This window comes from Rhodnius prolixus, unplaced genomic scaffold, assembly GCF_049639745.1.
Source record: "Rhodnius prolixus isolate KJV_2025 unplaced genomic scaffold, Rpr scaffold_15, whole genome shotgun sequence".
NCBI lineage: Eukaryota > Metazoa > Arthropoda > Insecta > Hemiptera > Reduviidae > Rhodnius > Rhodnius prolixus.
The window spans coordinates 6,087,137-6,114,312 of NW_027411605.1; the positions used below are offsets into that span (position 1 = coordinate 6,087,137).

General features: G+C 34.3%; 1 protein-coding gene and 2 long non-coding RNA genes across 11 annotated transcripts in view; 2 read left to right on the forward strand and 1 right to left on the reverse strand.

Annotated features, from left to right (window-relative positions):
* The window catches only part of jvl (javelin-like), a 151,695-nt gene that overhangs the window by 5,100 nt on the left and 119,419 nt on the right, over positions 1 to 27,176 (reverse strand). For 5 of the 9 annotated variants that reach the window (XM_074129528.1, XM_074129532.1, XM_074129529.1 and 2 more), the window contains 8 exons: positions 18,317 to 18,436; positions 12,830 to 13,051; positions 11,996 to 12,256; positions 11,510 to 11,905; positions 9,911 to 10,009; positions 8,667 to 9,143; positions 8,319 to 8,348; positions 782 to 4,836 (listed from right to left, as the gene is read on the reverse strand). In XM_074129528.1, the coding sequence (XP_073985629.1) occupies positions 4,555 to 4,836; positions 8,319 to 8,348; positions 8,667 to 9,143; positions 9,911 to 10,009; positions 11,510 to 11,905; positions 11,996 to 12,256; positions 12,830 to 13,051; positions 18,317 to 18,436 (1,887 nt within the window). In that variant the 3' untranslated portion in view covers positions 782 to 4,554. Of the gene's footprint in view, positions 1 to 781; positions 4,837 to 8,318; positions 9,144 to 9,910; positions 10,010 to 11,509; positions 11,906 to 11,995; positions 12,257 to 12,829; positions 13,052 to 18,316; positions 18,437 to 26,885; positions 26,973 to 27,176 lie in introns of those variants that run through there. The other 4 variants (XM_074129525.1, XM_074129524.1, XM_074129526.1 and 1 more) reach the window with 3 other exon arrangements.
* Positions 52 to 1,335, forward strand: LOC141454869 (uncharacterized). Its single transcript, XR_012458996.1, has 2 exons — positions 52 to 618; positions 700 to 1,335. It is a non-coding gene; the product is annotated as an uncharacterized lncRNA (long non-coding RNA).
* On the forward strand, positions 6,711 to 8,489 carry LOC141454871 (uncharacterized). The gene is made up of 2 exons (XR_012458998.1): positions 6,711 to 7,598; positions 8,213 to 8,489. It is a non-coding gene; the product is annotated as an uncharacterized lncRNA (long non-coding RNA).

Sequence of the window (27,176 nt, forward strand, 5' to 3'; positions counted from 1 at the left end):
AAAACTGCTGTTTCGCAGGAAGCCCATTCTTTATATTCCTGTTTTTTTTTTTTTTTCTTTTCTATTATTATTGTATAATAGTAGTAATTTTGATTCAAAAAGATTATGGTCGAAATCGATCAACCGAAAGTCCGACTTCATTACGAACTAACGCAAATTGGGTTTTGTTCATTTAAATTTTGTTAGCTGCGGGAAAACGTGCTGTCATAATAGTGTGTATATTTAAATCTCCTGAACAAAAACTTGCAGTTTAAAAAGTTTAAGTATAAGGGTTGATTTAACGTCAAAAGGTACACAATTCACCAAGTACCCATTATTTCATTATAAGTGTAAGTTAAATAAAAAAGTTGGTAGTAAACATCGACGGTTTATGTTCATTCCTCGAATAAATCGATTTTTATTTCACTTCTCTTAGTAAGTGTTAAAAAATAATGGGTAATTAATAATTAATCTAGTTAATATTACATTTTAATGTAGTTTTCTCCAGAGAGAAACTTGAGAAACCTTTGGCGATGTTTCTAGTATTTTAATGTGATTAATCGAACATGTAAAACTGTTACAAATTGAGCAAAACAAATGCAAAGTAAGTCTTCTCCTCAGAAGTGGTATTTAGGGCAGGTAATATTGAAAACTTAAATTACAAAAGGAATAAGATTAATCACTTAATTGAATCATTTTTCAAGGAAAATTCATTTGTAGGGGTAGAGTTTCGTGTAAAATTAAAAAGAAAATGAAAACATTGGAAAGTTGAGAATGTTGGAAAGAATGCACATCTTATTACCTCGGGATTTGACTGCTTGTTGAAGGTGGAGAATTCTCTACAATTCTCCAATGAGGATCTTACCATCCTTTCAAAGAAGCGCTTGTTATAATCAGTAATCTCAGAAATTATAATTTGTCCATCAGCTGGTCAAAAACTGTCAGCAATATCAAAATGTGTAGAAAGAAGAAAAAAAATTAAGCTTTTTTTTTTTTGTAAAACAAATATATATTTATTAAACTGTAATTTCTTATTAATTTTTTTTTTGTCATTTGAAAACATGGACCAGGAAAATGAAGCTGTATACAATAAATACATTATCCCTAACAATAATGTTCGTATGGATTGCTTGATGTTAAATAATAACATACCTGACCATTTTGTTGCATGATCTTACAAAAAAAAAAAAAACTATTTACAAATATTTCCATTAGAAAAGAAAGCAAACTTTGGGGAAAACCAAACAATCTGAGAATAACACAATAAATATTTTTTTGAATTATATTCATTCACTTTTCACCAGACTTTTTAGATTTTTTTTTTCTAAAATAGGAATGTCTGTTTTTTATTTTTTTTAATTTTCTTATAAAATAACTACTTATTAAATAAATTACAGTTCAGTACATTATTTTCATTCACTATAATTATAATACGTAATCATTATATTTAGGTTACTTTTTAACAAGGAAACAAACACGATATCACAAAGCATCGATTATCTAAAAACCGATTATCTTCGGCTGCTTTTTTTTGATTAAAGCAATGGATTCATTTTTTTATAATAGATCGATTTGTTTGATTTTTTTTTTTATTTTTTTTAATGAGAGTGGCTGTCTTTGAGGCAAGTCATAATAATTTTGAAACAGATGAATACCGTGTAGTTTCATGTTTTCTTTTTATCACGTGTGCCGATTCTGTGGACTTCTTCAATGAGATGACTTTTTTTTTTTCTTTTTTTTTCAGTGGATGATATTTTCCGTCTCCATACTAAGAATACTCTGTAGAAATCGAGTTCTGGCTTCTCACCCGAAACAAAACGTTGATCAAGCAATCTGAAATTGACTTGGAGGCAAAGATTTGAGATATTGTTCACAATATCAGTTTCAACTGGGGATGATATCAACATGATTGTAGTGTAAAGGTAAGTGGCATGATTAAGAAAGGTAACATTAGGCAAACCCTAAAATTGACCTTAAACTGCAGAGTAACTAGGACGACAATTAAAAATAATATTTAACTTTCAGATAATCGACGCTTTACTGTGTAATTAACTAAACTATTTTGCTTTTTTGAAAAAAAAAAAGAAAAAAAAGAGCAAAAAACCTTGTCGTAATACAAATATAAATATATTTATATAAATGTATCTACTTTAAATATGTTAAAAGTGTGGATTGAACTTTTAGTTTTTCTTTTCTTTAAATATACTTTTGATATAAGTTTTAACATTTTCTCTATTAAACATAAAGATGTTCAAAATATGCTTTTGATAAAATTATTACATATTCCGTGAGCAAATCACTATAAAATTTTAATTATTTATATAGCTTAATTAATTATGTTTATTCCTTAAATATTATAAATTCTCTTTTTTTCTTTTTTTTTTTAGCAAACATTTTTGTATATTTTACTTATGATTTATCAACAAATTAAAAAAAAAGAACAAAAAAATTAAACTAAAACTCTAGTCACATCTAGTTTTATTTACAAAATAAGTGGAATTGATTATTTATTTCATTTCTTATAAATTACAAGGAAAAAAAATGTGTATGTACATACATTATATATATTATATTATAAATAGTTAAACTTTGGTAAATTAAAGAAAATAAAATAATTAAGAGAGGGGCGACAAGATTTTTTAATAACACCTTTCTATTAAACAGAAAATCTGGACCTTTCTTATAAATTAAAAATAAAAATTTCTTTAATATCACAGCTATTATTAAAAAGAAAAATAATCTACAATGATAAATTGAAAACGAATAAAATGAAATATAAAGTAATTAATTTGGGCATTATTATTATTAATGGGGGGCCTTTTAGGTATATCTTTTCAGTTACATTTACTTGGCAAACATAAGACTTTTTACTAAAACGTTTTAGTGTACTATTTATTAGCGAACGCTGATCAGAGCATTAGCAGTTCTATGTTGAACTCTGTTAATATCTTTCTATTAAAAAAAAGGATCAATTAATACTGATAACTGGGCAAAACATAAAAATTATTGTGAAGGGCAAGATTAGGTCATCGTTAGGCGAATGTAAGATGTTGAAGGGAACAATTTTTGATTTTTTGAATCTGTGTGCTTATGCATGGAGAGTATTTGCTTTTTGCTAGAAAGAAGATGATGATGATGAGGAGGCTGGCTCTGGCTCTAAAAATAGACACTGTTAAAGAAGGGTAAGAAACTTTCGAGCATGAATCATGATTAATGATGAAGTAATGGATGATATTCCATTTATTCCAGCAGAAAGTAAAGCTAATAGGCTATTTTTCAAATCAATGTTTTTTTTTTGTTTTTCTAGACTAAAAAAGGATTAGGAAGATGGAGAATATTAATATATTATTTTTTCGGTCAATTAGGTACGAAATTTGATTATTACCTGAGAAGCAACTCAACAAGACATTGGATTTAGTCTATGTTACAATATGTCCAGGAACCTGTAATAATGTATGTAGTCAATTTTTAACAATAAATACAACATAATAATAAATTAAATACAGGAAAAATTCAGTAAGTTCAATTGTATTCTCTTAAAATAAGAACTTTTAAGAGATAAATTTTTACACCAGATTTGCTTTAATAATTAAAAGAAAAACCATTTTTATTCTAGTACCAGGTTTTCAAAATATAATTAAATATTGTTTGGTACTGACATAAATCAATTTGATATTGGCACTTGACAGATAAATAATATTAAATAATGATAAATAAAATCAATTAAATCAGTCAATAAATAGACGGATTATTTTGTTATTATTTGAGAAATAGGCTAATATAATTTGTAGACACCACTTATCTCTCTCTACAACGAGTTTATGGAAAAACTAAGAAGTAGATGTGAAATGGAATCAACAACAAAATTTAGCCAGAATTTCGATTACAAAATCACCTATTTAAAGAATGTTTTAATGTTGATTGAATTTGAAGATACAAAAAAAAAAAAGGTAGAACTAATTAATCTCAAAACAGAATTGCAGATAAATACAAGCCTGTAGAGAAATAATGGGATTCAAAAGAAGTGAGGAATGCACCAAAACCAATAGGGAATGTCAAGTTTCATATTTACAGTTTATTTCATTAAATAAACAATGAAGTTGAAAGTAATACGCAAAATATAAAAAAAATAAAATAAAATTTGACTAAATATGAGAAATTAGAAACACTGAACGATGATAATGGTGAAACATAATGAAAGAAAATAAACTGATGCAGATTATTACGTCCTTCAATACATCAAGAGTTTATGAAAAAATTATTATTCAACTCTGAATTAAAAACAAAACAAAAAGAAGTTTTTATTTCGGATTCCGGGACTGAATTTGTGATGAATTTTTTTAATAATGCGACCGAAAAGAGACTCAAGTCTCACATGTACGAACTTCCTCAAAAGTGAGTTGCATTTAGTAACATGTCACCATTATCCTTCGGCTGTGCTCATTTCCTGTTAGAAAATCTCTGAATTAAGGAGACTACGGAAGTAGTTAGCTGAGTTAGCGGGGCCTGCGGCTGTTGATGTTGCCGGGATGAAGTACCACCAGCACTTTCTGCAGCTGAGACCCCTCGCCTGTATCATAGTGGCGGTAGCGCTCGTTGTGTTGCAACTGAAGAAGTGACTACAGCTGGTGGTGATGTTGCTGCAGCAGCGCTTGATGACAATGTATGGCTATTGTTGTTCTCCAATGAATCCAGATCGGCCATTGCCTCATCGCCTCCATCATCGGCACCTGTGGTTGCTCCACCGCTGCTGTCGCGCCACGATGATGTATCTATGGAGTCGTATAGTTCAACAGAGCGCAGGGATCTGTCTGCTTGAATGGCGGTGCTAGCCTTTTCTAATGAGTCCAGTTCAACCTTTACGCCCATAAATATAAACAAATATGTTAAGTAACAATATTAAAAACAAGAAAGGGATATTAACTACTTTTTTAATAATGCGACCGAAAAAGACTCATTCTCACATGTTCACCGAGCACTGCCACTGTGAACAGGGGGGGGGTCTCAGCTGCAGAAAGTGCTGGTGGTTCTTCATCCCGGCAACATCAACAGCCGCAGGCCCCGCTAACTCAGCTAATAACTACTTCCGTTGTCTCCTTAATTCAGAGATTTTCTAACAGGAAATGAGCACAGCCGAGGATAATGATGACATGTTACTAAATGCACTCGGAACTCTCTTTTGAGGTTGTTCGTACATGTGAGACTGAGTCTTTTTCGGTCGCATTATTAAAAAATTTAATCACATAATTGTGGCACTTTCCATGACAACGTTTCAATTAGGCAAACTAAAGAACGATAAACACTATCCGAGTGCCATAGTTTTTATTCTTGGTACTGAGGCTTCCCAAAACCCTAAAGGATCTAAAAAGCAGTTCTAGGGTCATTGATTGTAATAATCTAAAGAGTGTACAATAAAATGTGAGGACAAATGGTGTGCATAGTATTAGATAAGTGTCTGAGTTGTCACGTGTCAGATTTTCAGACTAAGATACTCGTAGAAAGTAGCTCAAATCCCCGAAAATGGTCTACAGTAACTGAGTCGAGATGGGAATGCAAGAAGTGCCCCCGGGGAATAAGTAGCTATTTCCTCACTAACAAGAGCTTATAAGGAGATTTCATGAAGTTCCTCACAGAGCCTACATAGTTACCCAGGAGTCGGAGAAGTACTTTTGTTGGAAAGGAGAATGGTTCAAAAAGGATTTCTCCAGAGAGCCTGGACGATTTACAAAGAAGGGTGTATGTATACCTCCATGGAATCCCTTTTAATTTCTTCATTTGATCTGCCAATTTAGAGAGAGTTCTGGGAAGAGTGCATTTTAGACGCCAGGGAATTGGGTATCTCTATCTATTACTACTTCTAAAAAAAAAATTCCTCAAAGCACCTGAGAGAGTTGTTTCATCAACTGAGCTTGCAATAAACTGATTGGGGATCTGAACTGGCAATAGTAGAAGGACCAAAAGATCAGCTTGGACGTAGAACAAACTGTAATTAGTTTTAGGCGTTTCCGGTGAAAACAAGACAACAATGACGCAAATGGTAGTGCTTCAGCGTAACAAACGTTAAAAAACGTTTTTAATATAATTTTGTATAATTTGCGTTACCATGGAAAGCTTAAAAATTAAAATATAATAAAATGCACTAAATTTTCTAACTTATATTCATGAAATTTCGATAAACTCCAATAGAATATTCTCTTAACAGCAAATATATCAAAAATTTAGTAGTTGTTTGCAACAGATGTTTAAGTATTTGTCTGATTACGCCCAACAAAATAATAGATTCCTACTTTTGATCAGAATATTAGCCGAGATTATTTCTTTTCTTAAAGAAAACTTAGTGCAATTTTTTTTAAAATTTTAATTATTTCTCTGTTCAGGAAAAATCTAAGTCATTAGCAAATAAAAAGCAGAAGAAAAAAAAATCCAAGTTAAATTGATTTTTTGGTGTGGGTTAAGAGCGTGCAAGATCAGTCTGGTAGAGAAAACCATTTCCTTGTTAGTCATAAATAAATAAGATAAAATAATATTTTTTTATTAAAAAAAAGATGCATGCAAAGAAATTTTTATAAAAAAGTGCATTCACTGAAACAATAGCATCGTCCCAACATCCGAAGCCAATGGAGGTTTTGAAATAAATTTGAAAAGGAGCTGTTCGTTTTAAGATTCTGTCTAATTAAACTTGTAATTTTTCATTTTTTTTTGAATACTTAAACATCTGTTTTACACATTTATAAATTGAATTCTATTGTTTAAAAAAATAATAATATATTAAAAATTGGCCATTTATATGAACATAATATTTAATTGAAAATGTAATAGGGCTGTCTGCTCACCATAATTGTTATTTTAAATTTTTTTCTGTAACAGTTTAATGAAATTTACATCAACTACTATCTAATATGCTCGTCGTCTATGGTGAGAGGAACATACAGCCACAGTAGGCTCATTTATGATCAGAGAGGGCAAGCAACACAAGAATTAGGGCAAGTAACTCTCTTTACCCTTATTGATCGATCAATCGCCCTTAGAAAGGGCCCATTAGGGTCCAATATAAACCAAACCTAGGAGATGACACATATTTCATTGGTGATTGAGCCATCATTAGGCGTTCGCCTTTTCAGCTCGTTTGCAGCAGGCGGCACTGCTAGGACTAGGAGCTTTCCGACAATTCACGGGAATAGCTAAACAGTTTGAGGGGTAATGGATTTGAATGAAGTGAAAACTAAATATGTACTAAAAGAACTGGGCGAAGTTGCAGATCAAGAAGCGTTGTGATTGCCAAGAAAAAAAAAAAAAATCAGTCGAAATCTCCGACTTGGCAAATTTCTTTTAGACTCTTAAAGCCAGTTGCTTATTTTGGAAGAGCTTAGTTACAAGAAGAAAGAAAACGCCTAGGCTATAGAGCCAGAAGAAATGCAATCCGGCAAACATTGAAGAAAATGGTCAGTTGCAGAATTAACGATGAAACTGATACCAAGAACTTCAAAACCAAGAAGTCCAAGTACTTCAGCAATCTTTTGGGCAACATTTGGGTAACATGAACACAATACAAATAAAAATGCTACTAACTGGAGACTGGAACATTTTTTGGATACATAAATGAAACTGGGAAAAGTGATGTGAGTTTCGCGAAAAAAATCTTTTAAATTGAGTTTTAGCCTCAATAAATTGATGTTAGGGTTAAATTTCTTGATTGTTTGACTAATCAAGAGGCCGGAAAAATATCTTTCTGTGTTTTTTTTTAAAGTTAATTCCCTTAGACACTATCGTCATGTGCTATGATATGAAACCTTTGGAACGCTGAGGCCGAAGGAGATAGTAGCGCAAAAAGAACTAATAGGGAAAGTCCTCAACCTCTTTAGGAGGGGAGGGTTCGCCTACTAGAACTAAGAAGGGGCTGGCACAATAAGTCTTTTGTGGCTGCAGTGCCGTGGGGCGTAGGTCCTGCCCCATTTATTATCTAATCTTCATGTGTAAAGAAAACTTGTTAAGGGAAGGACATCATCTGAAAAGAGATCCGATCCTTGATTAAAAGATCCAAGATGTAAATATCATTTCAACTAATTACAAGAAAGGAAAACACGATCAGGGAATGAGCATAGGAAAAAACTGAAAATCTTTATTATTATTAATATTTACTTTACTTGAAAATATGCTTGCCACATTTTTTATTTTAAAATTTTCTATATGCAAATTAGTAAAGCAGAAATTACTTTGGTTTTTAACAATGCAGGGAAGAAAATGGAGAAAACATGACAAGCATTGATGAAAATTGCAATAACAAAGAGAAAACTTAAAACAAAACTGAAAAAACAAAAACAAAATAAAATGGCACTTACAAAAAAAGATAGAATGCAGCGCAGCTCCGACTATTGTACAGTTATATTGGTGGTGGTGGATTAAGGAGGGGTTGAATTAGAGGCGTCACCAGGTAGAAGTAGCCGAAGCCCCCAAAAAAATAAATTATAAAGCTCAAAAATAATTAAAAAAAAAAAAAATAATATAAAGAATAATGAAACAGTCGAGCAGTTTTCAATCGGGCCAGTGTTGCAGATTTTTTTAATGAGAATAGTAATCTAAACTAAAAGATGGAAGAAGAGTCCAGAAGTTGGTGGTTGGTCGCCCCACTACGTAGTCGGTCCAGACATTCTCAGGAACGATAGAAAGGAGAACTTGTTGGTGCGTACCTTGGAGTCGTCCGTTGAATTAGTACCGGTTGTGGTCGGGGTAGTACTAGCTTGTTGTATATTACTTTGTAACGGTGTCGAAGAGGAGGACGAGTTTCTAGGCGTCGCTTTGCGTATAGCCGGCGTAGGTGTACGCAATTCGCCGGCCGACTGTTGTTGTTGCTGTTGAGGTCTTGGAGATCTACGCAACGAGTTTGGCGGTGCTGATGGCGGTTTGGGTGCTGTATAAGATTTCAAGGGTATTCTCGAGGGTGGCCTACGTCTTGGACTGCTGCCTCCATGGCCGTGAGCCGATTCAGTGCTGGAATTGTCCTCTCCACAGCTGGCACCTGTTTCACCGCCGGACGAGGAATTTCGTGTCGGTATTCCTCCTGTAATATGATGAGGCGGTGTGTTTTGCAACGCTAGGCTGGTCTGCTTCTCCAGGAGTCGTATTCTTGCTCGAGTTCCTTCCAGCTCTATACTCTTCTCTTCCAGCTGCAACGAAAAGAAAATCTCAAATCAAGATGAAGTGAAATAGAATTTAGTTTGTAGGGACAATTTCAAGTACTATTTTAATTATAATAATACAAAAAAAAAAAAAAAAAACAAAACAGTTAATCTATGAGGTCGTCTCTTTTTCTCCACCACAAATCGCTATTTTGTATTTTTCATTTACATCTGTCTCGTTACGAACTTAGGACTCGAATGACTCTTGCAGAGTGGGGGCCCCCTACAAGTTATATTAAAATACTTCTATAAATCTTTGTGAACACAATAATTAAAAAGTAGCATGCATAGCAGTTGAAATTCTTCTTCCACGAGTTCAACTTTAAAACTAAAAATAACACTTAAGTCTGAAATATTTTTCAAAGAGCCCAGAATTCTTTGAAAATTTGGACACCCAGAAATAGTCTTTATTATGCTGAGAATCTCGTCAAATTGCGCTATAATTATTATATAAAATAACCTGCACGGCATTATAAACCCTTCTCCTGAAAGTCGTACTCAATTTGATTATTTTTCTTTAAATGAAAACCCACTTAACAAGTCTTTGAAACAGAGACAGCAAGCAACCAAAATCCACATTCTTCCCTTTTATTAATTCAATCTCTGGGAATTTCCATAGAAGAGAACAAACAGTCCAGGGATATCCCTCCCCTTACTGAGTGCCTTCCCTGGGCCATTCAAAGGAATGGCGGCTCCTCTCGTAGTCCCATCTCTCAAACCCAAGTTACTCAATTACTCACAATAAACTTACATACCTGAAACCTTAGATCTTCATTTTCCTCTTTGAACTTCTCTAATTGTTGTAACAGATTAGCTTTACATTTGGAAATTCTTTCAAAACGTCTTTGAATTACCTGTAACAAAAATTATTACTAATGTATTACTAATAATAATAATAATAACACTAGTAATAGTAATAAAACCTACTGATAGGCAACCCTAAGGTTAAAAATCTCATTACACAAAAATTACTATAATTAAGTAAAATTGCAAAGACATTTTTTCCTGGGCGATATCCCAGGGGATATCAAAACCCAAAAATAAAGTTGGTAAAGACCTAGAGGTTTCCTACAGGACAATAATTAGGACGAAATTTCTCACTGGAAAATATCGCTTGATTGATTTTTCACTACTTTTGTGATTTCATTTTGTAATTTTCGCATTTGTATTAATTTATAATAAATGTAGAACTATAGCTCTTACATATTTTCTTGGGAAAATAGAAGTATGAATACAGTAAAGTGAGAACTGAATTAAAATATCAGCTATGAAAAACAACTTAATAATTCTCAATTAAAGAAAATTAGACATTGAGTTACATAAAAAGTAATAAAGCGTATTCAAATGAATCATCACAATTCTATCTCTATTTATTTCTATTTTTGTATTATGCTAATGTAATTTCCTTTTTGGAAAAAAATAAAAAACGTTAAAAAATGACCCTGGATCTATTTATCTATCAAAAGAAAATCTGAGGTATTAAAGCCATTCTTATATATTACATGACTATTTACTAAGTTCATCACAGGTTAATTGACTTTGTAGCTTGCAATGGGATTCCACACTATTACATCTATTTAACTGGACTTCAAGGAAGATTGTCTCAAAGGGAACAAAGATTATAGCCAATTTCTGTCATAATTTATTTTAATTGCTTTTGAATGTCAATCTTCAGAAGAAGATGATTTAGAAAAATGGAAATAATTTTGATCAAGAAGATGACTTAGGTCACCTTCAGGGCTTATACTTTGTTAACAATTATATGTCTCAATTTAACATCAAAGGTTTGTGTGTCTTCTGTTCGGACTGTTTAGATACTCAATTTATTTAAAGATTTTTTTCCAAAACTAGGAGAGGATCTATAAATTTTATGAGCTGGAGATGAGCGATGTTTGGGCTACCCTTTGAAGGTTAAATTTTCTGTACATTCTTCTGTACCTGCTACATCTACAATAATAATGGGAATCATATTTGGAACTAAGTTACGCATTTAGCTGTACCTGCTGAGAATCAACTGAATCTACATTAAGTGGTCTGTCTAGTTGGTAGTGGAGGCACTAGTGGCGAAAACCAGAAGCTTTGTACCACATTTGGGAATGAAAAGTATTTTTTACTTTTACTTAGAAAATAGTCATTATAAAAATATGGACAAATAAAAATGACCTAACCTTGTAACTACTACGAGAAATTATAGCTTATAATAAAAGATGTATAAATTTATATGACAGAAGGGACATAAAAGTGGATTTATGGCTCAGAGTTGAGCGGCAGTATTTATCTCCAGCTGTAAAAAAAAGTTTACATCTTGCAGGTTTATTAATCTTTTGAGTAAAACAGCCAACTAGCCTCCTTACTTGATTTTCATAGGTGGTTGTAATAAGGTGCCTCTGTAACTCAATAACGTTTGTCTCTCTAAGTATGGCCGCGGTGACTTCCTTGTCCGGGGTAACTCCTTTAGGACAGTGTATCCTCTGGGTAGGGGTGCTCACTATACCGTCCAGGGTGCCCAGCCGAAGATTGGGCTGGTTGGAGAGTGGCGTAGTCTCCAGACTGCTGCTGGTACCTTCGGTAACGGGTGGTCCGGCTCCACTTTCGGCCGGCGCAGGTAGACCTGTGCCGAGCAACAGTTCCAACTGTCTTTTCTCTTCAGCTAATCTATTCAATCGTGTAGTTAGTTCACTCGTTTCAGCTGCTTGTGCGAGGTTTTCCGCTTCCATTTCGGTCACACGATCCAGTAGGAGTTCCTTCTCCTAAAGAAAAACAAAAATTGATTACCATGATCAAAATATTAAGCTACAACTGACTAACTCGATTAGCAATGAGACAGATTTTGCGCTTACGTGAAGCAGAGCTTGGTAAGCATGGTTTGCCTGTACGAGCTGAGCAGGAGGTGAAGCTGCGCCCAACTCGCCCAAACTTCGACTTCGACCATACTTGTCCTTGAGGCTTTCGACCTCTAGCCTCAGCCGGGTTCCTTTGTTCTGTATTAATTCTAATAAACACCACAGTTCATCTTCCGGCTCTGAGTTTTTCTTACTGCTTTCCGTACAGAACCCAGAATCTTGTACAACTGATGACGCACTTCCTACACCACCTCCACCCTGTAGACACAAATGACATCTCTTACTTACTGACCAGTGAACTGATATCTTAAGGAAATTCTTAAATACCAAAAACATTGAATAATCAACGTGACTCATGATATTTTTTTAATCACTAATGATTGAAAGTTCAATATTATACGATCTGCAGACAAAAATTATAATTTCGACGTGAGATTCATTGGGCTGCTATTTGGAATCACATTCCTTCCATTCAAGTTGATCGACCAAAAAACAAAGCAAAATTTTAGGACAATATAGAAGATAAAGGGTTCTACAGTAGGTACGTGAGGTAAACTAGGTAGGCTTAAACTAAAATTGAGGAAATTAAGCAAGAAATGGGGGTTAAAGAAGCTTACAGCTTGCCAAATAGCAGTGATAACGTTGAACTCCAAAAGAGGGCCCAAAGAAATGTTGGAGTGGAGCCAGAGAACAGAGGTAGCCGAGGCATCAGAGAAAGGAAAGGATAGGTGGGAGGAATGACCATAGGTCAGGATAGAGTGGAATGGGTTGATGATCTTGACTGAATGCGGTAATTACGGCACTCAGAGAAACAACCAGAAAACTGCATACCTTGGATCTGGAATTAGATCTGGATCTAAGCTGGGGTTGTTCCAGATCGGTGCATCTTTGTTTTCTTCTCACCCTAATTCCTGGCTCCCATCGGGTAGAGGTGGCTGGAACTGCACCTCCTCCAGTCTGACTACCGCAGCGCAGTTTTGCCCGCAACTGGGGGAACGTCTCCATGACAACGTCACGGAACTCCAGTAGCGCACCAACCTCATTCTGCAGTTCCTACAACAAACAAACAAAGCATGTTATGGGGGAAATAAATTAGTAGAACAATGTAGACGAAGGGCAGAAGCGCTGTGCGTAGTTATATATTTATAATGGGGATTCATCATCTCTAGTTCTGAATTTGCGAAACCTTCTCATTTAAATCTAAGAAACAATTACATCCAATTCAATACACGGAACAATGCCAGAAGACTTGAAAAGGTCCGGGGCGCCAATTGCCTTGAATATTGACGCGTTGTGTAAGCTGTGGCGTCACGTGAGTAAAAGATGCTAATACAAAAATATGGTAATCCATATTACCATTAAATTTGGTAATCTAAATAATCACCTAATAGAAAAAAGATACTTTCCTTTGACAACTAAAACACTTGATTGAAATTTTAATTTTTTTGAAAGTAACCAGATAAATTCTTTAAGTTATGGACAAAGAAAATAGACCAAAATAGAAGACATTAATCAATTCAATATATCCCGTTTTACAATAATAGGATAGCTATTAATACCAATTAAAAATAAACATTTTAACTTACCGATATTTTACGTGCAGATCCTTTCTAATTAAAAAAAAAACCAAATAATTACTTGCTTATAATTTTTGGAAATCTTCCATATTAGTACACTTGGATGGAATACTTGAATAGATTGCGAACGGATATCCTCTTTCCTCTGAATGAAATGATCGAACAATATTCTTTCTCTGTATGCTAAAGGTTTTGGCAGGGTTGTGTGACCTCGAGAAGTAGTTAATATGTATGTGAAGGTGTATGATGGATCCATGTGTGGGTTATACTCTGTTGTGGTTATTCTTTGGTGGCGGTAATGTAGACTGTTGTAGTTGCCTTCTTGATTGAGTTTATATATTTGGTTCTCTAGTTAATTTAGGTAAGATCTTTGACTACGTATAGTATATTTAATATATTACTTTTGTTTTTAAAATATTGTTGTCCTGAATCCTAGTGTTTTAGTTGAACTCAAGGTTGAAAGCTGAGTCAGAGTGCTGCCCTACTGTTATTTATATTTCTCCATTATTAGCCCTTATTTGTTGTATTTTCCTAATTATATTACTCTAAGAGTGTCATAATCCTTCCACCTTGTACATAACCAACTAAGTCGTGTCCTGAATCAATACAAACGTTGTTTTTCCCTTATTTGATTGTTTAAAGCTACAACGGGGTGTTTATAGCGGTTGTATGATTTAGTTTTTGGAGAAGGAAACTACAGTCAATGATCGACCTGCCTCAGTTTCAAACAAGGCATCTCAGTTGATAGCCATCATGTTTCGGTTTTCCAACAATTCTTTTTAGGTCTTCGAAATTATGTACCTCTCTATTCTGTCTTAGAATATTGTTTTCCCTTGCATGGTCTTCTCAACATTAAGACAGAACCTTCAGTAGACCTTCAATCTATGCACTCTTTCAAAACTATCCCATTCTATCAGATAAATAACAGCTAAAATCTATTCCCATTATAGAAAAGAAGGTTATAAATATAGTTAAAAGATTTCTTTACAAACAATTGAATGTTTTTCTATACTGCGCAATTGTTTCCTTGAAAAGATATATGTATTAACGTACCAAGGTTAGATTAGAGCAGAGCTAATATCTTCAACATCCCCTTGTGAAAAACAAGTTGAAACAGCACTGAAGACTCATTTCTATTTATCTTTCTCCTGCTATACTCTGTAATTAGTTGCTATAGGCAGTAAATATTCTCACAATAGACAGTAAATTAGATCATTTATGTTTTTTTTCATAAATTTTAAATAGTTTTTTTAAAGTCTACTCAGGTTACATTTGAAATTGAGAAATTTAGTGAGAACCACACGACTTGCTCTGTCTTCAATTTTCAAGGTTCTAATATCTAATTCTTAAAAACATAGAATTTTAAAACATAATTTAATTTTTTCCTTTTCAAAATGTATTAAAACTACATTGGTTAGAAAATTATTCAAATTAGAGATCTATATGTAGTTAAGAGATTTCTTTTTCAGTGAGTTTTCTGGTTGTGGAGTTTTTTCCGCTACTTTAAACAAGTTTTCTGGTGAGTCCCAACCGAAATATTTATTAAGTTTCCTCGATTTTTACGATTTTGAGATATTTTGTTCAAGAATATGTTCAAAAAACAGTTTATTTTTTTACTCCAGAGTCATCTAAAACGGATAGAAAATTTGCCATGACTACAACGCTTGCCTTACCCTAGTACGGGAAAGTAAACATTATTATAGAAACAAGCTACTGTTGCACAAAAGGTGAATAAAAGATTAAAACTGAAAGGGTGCTCTATTCTGGATAAGGTGTTAGTGGAAGTGATGGATTCCAGGAGGAAGAAGGTCGGTCTCACCAAGACACAGTTTGGCTCCAGGCGGTGCAACTTGAACGGCGTGGATGACATGGCCTCAAGCTGTTCCATGTCCCACTTCACCATAAACAACTTTATAACCTTCCTCCATAACCTACACACACATGCCCTATATGCCTAATGACCTACTTAGCCACATATATCCGTTTTTATTTTTTGTTTTTAATATATTAAATTTATTATTACATATTCTTACTACATACATTAGAAAGGTTTTTAAAGATGGGTGTCTACGTGTCTGTTGGCAAAATTTGTTACGGCAGCATAACTCACAACACAAAACCTCACAGAAAGTTGAAATTCGATATCTGCTGCAGCCATTATCATCCGACCCGACAAATACACGTCAACGGAAAGTACCATTCTACTATAACTATTTTCCAGGTTCAAGAAACTTACTCGCACGATCTTTTTGAAAACTTGGGTTCACTCATAGTTCTACGACTTTTATTTGAATTGCTTTCCTACTTCAATTCAAAGGATCTTTCTGGACGAGAAGGAAGGTAGGTAGGTGGGACTCTTGTTTTGAAGTCGCCATTACTTATTCCAAAATTGTTTCCAAATCCCGCCTATTTTTTTTTTTTTTTTAAGTTTAAAACGATGGCCAACAGATCTCGCTGCTGTGCAGGGTTCTCACCAATTATTTCCCGCGCTGAGAAACATACGCATCACGTGATTTTTTGCGTTCATTGGACGGGGCCATGTACAAGGAGCCGGTCACCTAACCTCTCGAGTATAAAGTGGTCACTTTCTAGGTCAATGAACCACGTTCCTTAATCATTAAATCGTGGCCAGAATCTATGTTGTCACTTAACTGTGATGCAATAAACAGTAGTAATTTCCAAAAAAAAAATATTACTTACATAAAATTGTGCAGTTGTTTTATTATCCAATGGTTAGTTTATAGAATAGTAGTCTACATCGAAATAATCTGGAGTCGAATCATTAGGTAGTACAGTGTAGATTTACTAGAAAGTACCTTTGGTACCTAAAACTTAACTACCACACAGTGATCTATACAGATATAATGTTAGAGGTTATAAAGTGGTGTTTACTTAATGCAACATTAACTACTAAATATAACCTTACACTTTCGATTATGTAACCTGCAATTGTAAACAAAACTTTCCAACTCTGATTGTAGGTGTTCTGTTTGCCTATCTGTCTGTTTGCGATTTATATTAACTAGTTTATACTTCAAGTGCAACATTACTTTCTCTAACTTATACGTGATTGGTAGGTTAGGTTTTTCAAGCATTATATTCAGCTGGCCCATAACCTCCTTAAAAAGTGGCGCCTTTATACAAATTTTCCGGAAAAGCTATTTAATTAAATACTAAGTTAAACAAAAGAAACTTTTGGAATCTTTTTCTATGATGAATCTAGAAAACTTGTGAACACGATTGATTAAAATATAGTTTGGGCAGATTTGTGTTTTTGTCCAAAAGCTAGCTGTCGGATTCCTTGACGTCAGGCACCAAAACTAATAATCAAAAATTATTTGATATATTCTGAGTTTTGTATTGTATGTTTCTAGGTGTCTTACAAAGATAATATGACGTAAATGCCTTGCCAAATTTCGAGTTTATTTATTCCAACTGTACATCTTTGTTGCAACAGATTTTTCATTTGAGATTTTTTTTTTGAAAATGCTTTCCAAATTTTCTCTTTACTTGGAATTTTCCGGAAAAATTCGTTTTAAACTTTTTTGAGGTACGTGTAAGTTTAAAAATGTGATCCTCGAGAATTCTAGTTAAGATAAAGTTGTATGTGTTCACGTAAGATTTTTTTTTGTACTGAGAATAACTAGTCTGGTGAAATCAGAATCTGCACCAATACCTTACGCCAGTCGAGAAGAGGTAACAAAACTAAATAATAATAACAAATTAGCGTTGTTACAGAATATGATTCTCAATGACTCTTGCTCAGCATCAGCTATGCAAGCAAAGCGGATCAAGTAATTCGAGAACCAGAGTCATGTGATCAGAGAAGGAAGTTACCGACCACAGACTGCCCAACTTTCTCTTAGAGTACTTCCTCTTAGTAAGTGCAAAGGAAGAGCTATGATTTCACTGTTTTAGGTTATATTTCCCACTAAGAGTGACATTCCTGGACAATCCTGGAGCTTTTGATCTAGATACTTCCCAGAAGGATTGGCTTAATTGGAGGCAACTTTCTTCTGTGCGTTCCTTTAGTAGAAAACTAGGGAATTTATTACTCTAATTCACGGTGATCTTTGCAGCGGGTTCGAAAGATTTATTAAAGTCGCTTTACAACATTGTCTCCACTCGAACTTTCACCTTTTAACACCATTTGTGAAACAATGACTGCACAAAAAACCTCTTCAAGTATCTTTTATCTGTGTAAGGATTTACTTCGGTGAAATTATTAACTCCTCCCAAGTTACCGGAAGTCCAGATTTTAATTCTCCTTTAGTAAGGGCCTCCCGAGGATCCTGAATACTTCATGTAAGCCCTTCAGATTATGTATTGCCAGTAGATCTTTAATTATGAGTTTTCACAGGATCTTTCTATCAATTTAAAGGACCCCTCGGATCAGAAAAGAAAGAACTAAATGGCCGTTCCCTCAAAAACGGTTAAGAGTGAGGGAACCATGTTTTTTAGTGGCCAACACTGCAGCTTCCATTTCCTTCGTCACTTCATTCTCCTACATCCTGTATGGAAAGCAGGATATTTATTTTTTTTTTGCCCATAAAGAGGCGTAAAAACGATGTTTAAAAAAATTAGGGTCAGTTACATTCTCGACACTATTAACCCTCTTTTTCTAATAATGTTCCTCTATCTAACTATAAATAGACGAATTTCTATTATCACTGCTGTTGACAGTGCCTCTCTAATAAATGAAAGGTAAAGGTCTAGAAAGAAAAGACGCTAAGTACTATACCTGGAGTACGACGAGCGACTTGGCCTGGTCGTTGGCTAGATGATTGAAGGGCGGCGACTCGGAACTGTGATGATGTCGATGATCTCGCATGTCCACCACCCCGCCTTCAACCAGATCCATCTGTGCACAGAAAAGTTGTAAATTATAATTTAAAATTAATAAATTAATTAAGAGATGATATCATCTCCATACGAAGTTTGGACAGAACGTTAATTATTCAACTTTATTCTGATTTTAATTAAATAATATTTCATTCCATAGAAAAGTTTTTCCAGTTTATCTAAACAAAAAATCACAATAATATTGGTAATAAAAGCTATTTCTCATAACTATAAAAATCACCACACCCGACGGGCGACATCCTAAAGAAAATTCAATATCCGTTTCTAGAATGCGAAAGAAAGCTCCATAGCAACGGCCATAGATACTCTATCGTCTTCAGAAAGACGCAAAACCTAAATTAGCTTTTTGAACCAAGAAAAAAGATAATTTTAGTCCACCCATGGTGGCGGAAAATCTAGCAACAAAAAAAAATGATTTTTTTTTTTCCAAAGGTAATCAAAGTATTTGTGTTATAGTCAGGGTCATTTATCACTGAACAGATCATTAGTCAACTAAACAGTTCATTGGTCAAATAAAAAAGTTAAAAAAAATAGATTAATGAGTCGAAAAGACAGGATTTAAACAATGTTAAATACGTTTCAGTTTAGACCAGCAAGTTTTAGCTTGAAAGCATAGCTAGAGAACTTTAATGTCATGTTTCATCTACATCAAAAATGCATCTCCAAAAAGATATTAAAAATAACACTATTAACTTTCAATGGACATCAATAACATCAACGGTGAATCAAAAACTTAATAACAGCAGTAAAACGATCCTACAAAACACATCTATCTTGCTTCCTACTCTAAAAAATATAAGGTAAATCTATACAATTGTAGATAACAACTAGCTCTACAAGTGTATAAAATATGAACGTTCTAGCTTGATTAGAAGAAGAGATATCGTAAGTTGAAATTTAACGAAACTTAATGATCACCAAACTTTAAATCATTATATCTCGATTTCTACTGTTCAAAATTTAACGAAATTCTATACAATTGTAGATAACCACTAGCTCTACAAATGTATACAATATGAACGTTCTAGCTTGTTTAGAAAAAGAGATATCGTAAGTTGAAATTTTACCAAACTTAAAGACCACCAAACTTTAAATCATTATATCTCGATTTCTACTGTTCAAAATTTAACGAAATTCTATACAATTGTAGATAACAACTAGCTCTACAAATGTATACAATATGAACGTTCTAGCTTGTTTAGAAAAAGAGATATCGTAAGTTGAAATTTTACCAAACTTAAAGACCACCAAACTTTAAACCATTATATCTCGATTTCTACTGTTCAAAATTTAACGAAATTCTATACAATTGTAGATAACCACTAGCTCTACAAATGTATAAAATATGAACGTTCTAGCTTGTTTAGAAGAAGAGATATCGTAAGTTGAAATTTAACGAAACTTAATGATCACCAAACTTTAAATCATTATATCTCGATTTCTACTGTTCAAAATTTAACGAAATTCTATACAATTGTAGATAACCACTAGCTCTACAAATGTATACAATATGAACGTTCTAGCTTGTTTAGAAAAAGAGATATCGTAAGTTGAAATTTTACCAAACTTAAAGAGCACCAAACTTTAAATCATTATATCTCGATTTCTACTGTTCAAAATTTAACGAAATTCTATACAATTGTAGATAACAACTAGCTCTACAAATGTATACAATATGAACGTTCTAGCTTGTTTAGAAAAAGAGATATCGTAAGTTGAAATTTTACCAAACTTAAAGACCACCAAACTTTAAATCATTATATCTCGATTTCTACTGTACAAAATTTAACGAAAATCTATACAATTGTAGATAACAACTAGCTCTACAAATGTATAAAATATTAACGTTCTAGCTTGATTAGAAGAAGAGATATCGTAAGTTGAAATTTTACCAAACTTAAAGATCACCAAACTTTAAATCATTATATCTCGATTTCTACTGTTCAAAATTTAACGAAATTCTATACAATCGTAGATAACCACTAGCTCTACAAATGTATAAAATATGAACGTTCTAGCTTGTTTAGAAGAAGAGATATCGTAAGTTGAAATTTTACCAAACTTAAAGACCACCAAACTTTAAACCATTATATCTCGATTTCTACTGTTCAAAATTTAACGAAACTCTACACAATTGTAGATAACAACTAGCCCTACCAATGTATATAATTGGTATAATTCCGAGTTGCATTAAATACTATTTATTTAATCATTTGTAAGAACGGGTTTTCTCTTCTTTTAATTAAACACTTTTCCTGCAAAGCTTGTTATAGTTTGAAACCTTTTATTTGAACGATTTTCCCTGGGAAAATGAAATGGGCGTAATGAGATATATATAACTTAGTATCTCGGTTTTAACAGATCGATCTAGAAGGATGCTGAGGAAAACCGTGGAAACTAACTTTGTTTAGAGAAGGCTGAGATTCTATGGCTGATAAGGGGAACTGGAACTCATTGTTTTGAGCGTTGGTCTGAACATCCTTGACTACCGTGATCACCACATGGCCTTGACATCTCAAGGTCTCCTCTCTACTCCCCTCCTGTGCTCTGTTCACAACCCACAATCAATTATGAGGATATTCCAATTAATCGAAGATACTGCGCAATTTCACTACAGGATAATTTTTGAATAAATCTGCTGGAAAAATCACTCCATCGGCTCTCCTCTCTCTCGCTTTTTTCTCGTTTGCCAATTTGATCGCCTCCACCAAATTAGCCGACAATGTAATCTTATCATCTGCAGTACACAGCCAGCCAATGGATCTCTACGACGATTGCTTGGAGCGAAATCCGTGGCTTTACCTCCTTCAGTCCCACATTTTAAGCGGCTCATAAAAGAACCCAAATACGTAGGAAGAACGTGGGGGGGCAACAATGGTGGCATTTCCTTTCCTAATTTTCTTCCTGAGACTATAAAAAGCCCCAACCCAAAAAATGACATTGCTCGTAGCATGGAAATTCTTTTTAGCCTTAATGTGTTCTTCAACAACTCTTGAGCTAATGTCCAGTTAACAAAATGGGGGGGGGGGTTCTAGCGTTGGAATAACCTTTACCACGTTGAGGCCAGTAAACTAAACTCTTTTTTTTTTGGTGGAGGGGGGATCATGGAAACACATTTTACAGTGACACCTAAACACTAACAATACCCGTAAGTTACGCTAGTAATAAGTTAATGTGTGCAACAAAAACTTGGAAACCCAAGCTCATAACAACACATTTCACATTTTTATTGACATCAAACTTTCGAAAACATTATGGAGACATATTCTACTCTTTTATCATCCTTGACAAACCCAAACCTTAACTACCTTCTACTAAAATAGAGGAGATGGAACTACGAGTATCTTATTATCTTATTCAATCTTTAATGCAAACATTTATTTTGAACAACTTTTCGGGGGTCCTCAATGACTCAAAAACAAAAAAACAAAAAAAAGGAGAAAGAAATCAGAAAAGTAGTGTATTGCCTAAATTACGTATTTTTCTTTTTTAATAACGTGAAAAACATTAAGAAGATTACAGTGAACAGAATTTATCATAACGCCACGGAAATCGCGTGACAAAGTCAAATTCCGTAAAGTAATTAAAGCTAATTCATGGACAGCCGTGGGGGGCCATTTCATTCAGGATAACGACCAATCTGACGATGATATCTTTAAATGTATGATTTTTACATAATTAGATGTGCAAGCTTGTAGTGTAACCTGTAAAGAAGTAAAGTAAAGTAATCGCCAATTTTTTCAGGCTAGCTTTACGTCCAACTACCAATTAGTTGTGGTGGACGGAGGCGACTAGCAAACATACTTTACTATAAATTTCTTTTATTAACCATTAAATAAAATCCAAGGCCTAGACTGGGGGAATCGAACCCACTAAACCAACAATACATCTTAGCTTTGCGGGTCTAGCCTATAACCGCCTAACTTACTTTACTATAAATTTCTCATATTAACCGTTGGGAATATAGACTAGTACCACTATACATCTTAGCTTTGCAGGTCTAGCCTATAACCGCCAAACATACTTTACTATAAATTTCTCATATTAACCATTGGGTATATAGACTAGTACCGCAATACATCTTAGCTTTGCGGATCTAGCCTCTTAACCGCTCAACTACCGTGGCGCCTTATGTATAATTTTTACATAATTAGATGTGCAAACTTGTAGTGTACACCTGTTCTCTAGCTTAGACTGTACTCCTTATTCAAAAGGAATTTTAGTGTTCCATGACACAGGTGAACAATGGTGATGGTGAACAAGGTGCTTAAAATGATTTTGAATAATAAATAGTAATCATTCATTTTCTCAGAAGCTAAAGATTTTTTTCCTCCAGAAAAGAAGGTTTGCAGTACCAAGAAAACTACTCTCGAGAAAATCGAGAATTTTTTTTTTTTCTGTAAGTAAAGAAACCCTTATTTAAAAACCCATTCTTCAAGGGATTCACGGAATGCAGAATAACCTGGAAAGGAACACCCTCCAGCACTACCAGAGTGCGTTATTTAAGGTGCACGTCTTCATCTTTTGTCATTAGCACCCGGAGCTTTTTTTTCAGTTGCACTGCCGGCCTCCGGTCAGTGTTCTCTCATTGCACACAGTACAGGGTCCATCACAGGACAGTTAGCCCTCAAGAAAGAGGAAATCCCTAGGGATCTCCGCTTGGGAACCCAGTACACGCTGTAACCCAAATGTGCTGTTTCTGCTGTTAAACAAAAAAATACGAGAAAACAAGTCACAGACATGTAACATACGGACAGTAATAAAACTAAAATTATGAGAGAATAAATTTCTCATTAGAAAGGGGGTAACAAAAAGGCCCCCCGCAATAAAAGCGGAATGCTTGTTGAGAAAGATTGAGGGGAGAGAGGGCCACTTCAAGGCTATACCAATAATTCGGTACCGTACAATTGCCTAGATTAGTACAGGCTATTCTCGCTGTTCACTTGATCAATTACCTAACGAATTATTATTTAATAACTTTTTTTTAATATATAATTAGTTATTAAAAAAGGGAAAATTACGAAACCTAATTAGAAATACTTTCACTAACATACTTTCACGTGAATATTTTAACAATTTCACAGCTGATTACGTGCAATATGTGCAAACAAATTACCACATGGATACTTTAACGCCAGCTGATATCGTATTTTAACAGCTGACCGAGAGAATACAAAATCTGCTTTGAACAATCACAAAACGACTTCCTCTTTCTTTTTTATACAATCGTAGTAACTTACTACGAATACCAAAATGTATTACCAAAAATTTACATTATAGGTACTAAAATGGATGATCTATAAATGAAGTTCAGAGAAAAAGCGAAGGAGGTACTTTTGAGTAAAAACAATCTCTTTGGCGAGTGAAACATCGTTTGTGTATAGTGTCACTTCCGGTGGTGGGAATTCAATCTGTAGCAGTCAATTCGCTTGATCGAACCCAATCGATATCGAAAAAGTCACACACACACACACACACACCTAATTTCTAAAAACCAATCACGAGACTTCGAAATAGATATGTCCGGTTGAAAAGTGGAAATACCAGACAATGCAATAATACTTAGTAGAGAAAGCAGAAAAATGTCGGAAATAGGTATTTTAAAATATATCGTACGAGTGGCCTACATTTTATTTTCTCCTTTTATGGCAAATAAAAATAATTGCAATTGATAAACTATCGTGCTGAGAATAAGAAAGATGATGGTGCACGACAAATATTTAATAGGAAATAATTTAACGGAAGTAATGGATAGAAAAAAAAAAAACTATACTTCAGTGTGGCCTGGCAACTTCCTTTATAGGAAAAAAGACGTCCGATGGACTTAGTTTATCCTCTCTCTCTAACTTGGTAGTTTAGAAAGCTGAAATTTACTTACATTTTTACAACTTGTTGAACAGACAGACGAACCAACCAGATGGAGAGAGGGGGGGAGGACGTAAATTACGAATGTGGGTCACTGGCGGACTCAATATCAATGTCTGGGCGGGAGGGCCACCAGGGTTAAGTTCTTGCATGCAATGAATGCAGCTGTGCATTGTTACTCCAAAAAAAGAAGAAACACAATGTGATCCCGTATTTCAATGATCTAGGTTATCTGAGATTGCTTGGTAGGTAATAAACACACCTTTCTATTACTGATATTCACCCGCGCAGCAGCAGTAGCAGCAGTCAGTCTTACCTCTTCTCTTACCCAACTCAGAGGAGATTTTTGTAAGCCAGCTGATTTTCAATCAAACCTGGGGATATCCAGGTTTTGTGGTCTCGAGAGTTTGAATGAAAGTGGTTTTAATAGCACGTGCTATGTGTTTGTGTGAGTAAAATAAGACAGATCACGGTTGACAGTTACGATGATGTTTCCTATCTTAGCGGATGCCACAATAAGGTGTTCTAGGTCAAACTGGAACACCGGAACTACCACTTTCCAGAAAAGTTTTTTCTATTTTCACGATTTTTCTCGAAAACTGGTTCAAAAGATTTCCTTTAAACTTAGCCTACCTTCATTTTTTTAATAAGAAACTATTTTCCAGTAGAATTTGATTTGTCACTTTAGAGAGATTTATTGAGAGAGAGGATCGGTCAGGCTTCCCTCTGAAAAAAGCTAACTTTGTAATATAGTGTTGTGCCCATGTATACTGGGTGAACCCATGTATACTGGGTAAGTCAATGTCCACAGCTGCAACTGTATGTAGAACATCTAAAGTGGAGTTCAATGACGACATTCGCCAACTTCATATTTCCCACTGTTCTTGAGTGACGTCACTTTATACGGTATATCATTTTCACAAATATTTCAGTGAGATCAGAAGTAAATGTTTAAAGTGCAATTTGTAACCTTTGACTTCCTTATTTTAAGACAATCGACTTTTTAAAAATTGACTACTAGTCCATCTAAAAGAGTTTTCAATGAATTAAACAACTTGATAACTAACACTGTTGAGTGCTCGTGAACACGTTTTCTGGTAAAACAAACGTAATTTCTCATACGAAGATAAAAGGAATTCTGGAAAATGATATAATGTTTGAAAGCCCATTAAACAAGGAAACTTTTAAAGAAAAGTGCCCAGCACCTAGGTCTGATAATGATCACATAAGGGCCTAATGAGTTTTCTTAATGAAATTTTCGATTACTTTTATTATCCCAGTATCCAGGAGGAAGATTTAGGCTGTTTGGAGAATAGCTTATGCTTCGAAATGGTGTCAATTTTTAGAAAATTTATCTGTCTTTCTAGCCGTGTCATCAGAATCGAATTCGGATTAAAACTTTCTGAGTAATAACATTTTTATTGGAAAAAAGTAATGAGTTTAGAAAAAAAATTAAAAGTGACGTCACTCAAGATCTGAAGTTGGCGAATACGTCATTGAACTCCACTTTAGATGTACTACAACAGTAGGCCTATGGACAATACTTACTGGTTCACCCTGTATATTAATAATATAATCAAGGGAAAAGATTAGCTCAATAAGCTCTTAGCAAATCCTTCTCTTCGTAGGAGCTACTGATAGCTCACTTTCTGGTGATGGACATTGTTGTCTGCAACGAGAGAACACTGACCGGAAGCCGGAAGTACACTGGGAAAAGCTACAAGGCCTCAGTACCTCAATAATAATAATAATAGCTTATTATTAGCAAATCCTTCTCTTCCTAGGAGCTTCTTACAGCTCACTGTCCGGAGGCCGTACAGTGCACTGAAAAAAAAGTTCCGGGCGCCAATAACCTCATATGTTGACGTGCCTTTAATCATTTAAAAAAGAAATAAACCAATAATAATTTTTCCTTTTAATGTTAGTAAAAGAGGCTGCCTCCCAGATTTGTACCAACATATTGGCGATAAACCCCTTCATCAATTAAGACACTTCTCGTGTGATTACATGTTGAAATGGCCTACTGAACTAATAGAAGTCGATCAACAGTTTTGATGCATTAAATGTTACGTAAAAGTTATTGCATTAATCTCCACTGTCTATATTGTTACGTCATGGTATGTCAGGAATACTATTTCGTGATTAAGATCACGTAGATTTTTTCTTGTTGAAACTGGGCCAATCTTTAGCTATTCATCGAAATTTCTACGCATATCTACGGCTGGTTGGGAGGGACAGATTGAATTGATGTGGGGTGACATTTACCGAGTATTGTGCGCCATCTTGCAGGGGGTCGGAGGGTGGTGGCGCTTCGTCGACTACGTAAGTCAAAAAACATACATCTCTGGTAATTCTAAACAATTTTTGAAACTTGTAACTTGCTGCTATTTCTTCTTGATAACAACTTGAGTTTGTGTACAAACAAACATTCTTTTACATGGAGATAACACTTAAGCGAGAAGTTTTAAGTTTGAGCTTTCTGTGCGGTTTTCGATGAGTTTTTGACGTAAAAAAAAGGAGTAGCCCCCCCCAAAATTTAAAACCGTCTGATTGGTTCAATAAAGCAAAAAAAAACAACTTACCCAGAGACACATATCTGTATCGGACGGCTGATATACGAGTAACACTTGTGTTTCCGGAGAACTAACGTTCATGTTTACCCCCATCTTGAAACATTTTATCTGATAAGAGACTATTAATAACAGCGAACCATGTTGAATTTATTACGTACTTATCACACTTATTTGAATTCTCTTTAAAACATTTTATACGTGACTCAAAAACACCTAATAATGTAAAAAGGAAGAAGTAAAAAAAAAAGTAGAATTATGAAACAGGAAGTCTAAATGAATAACATATTAGTCACTTCCGGT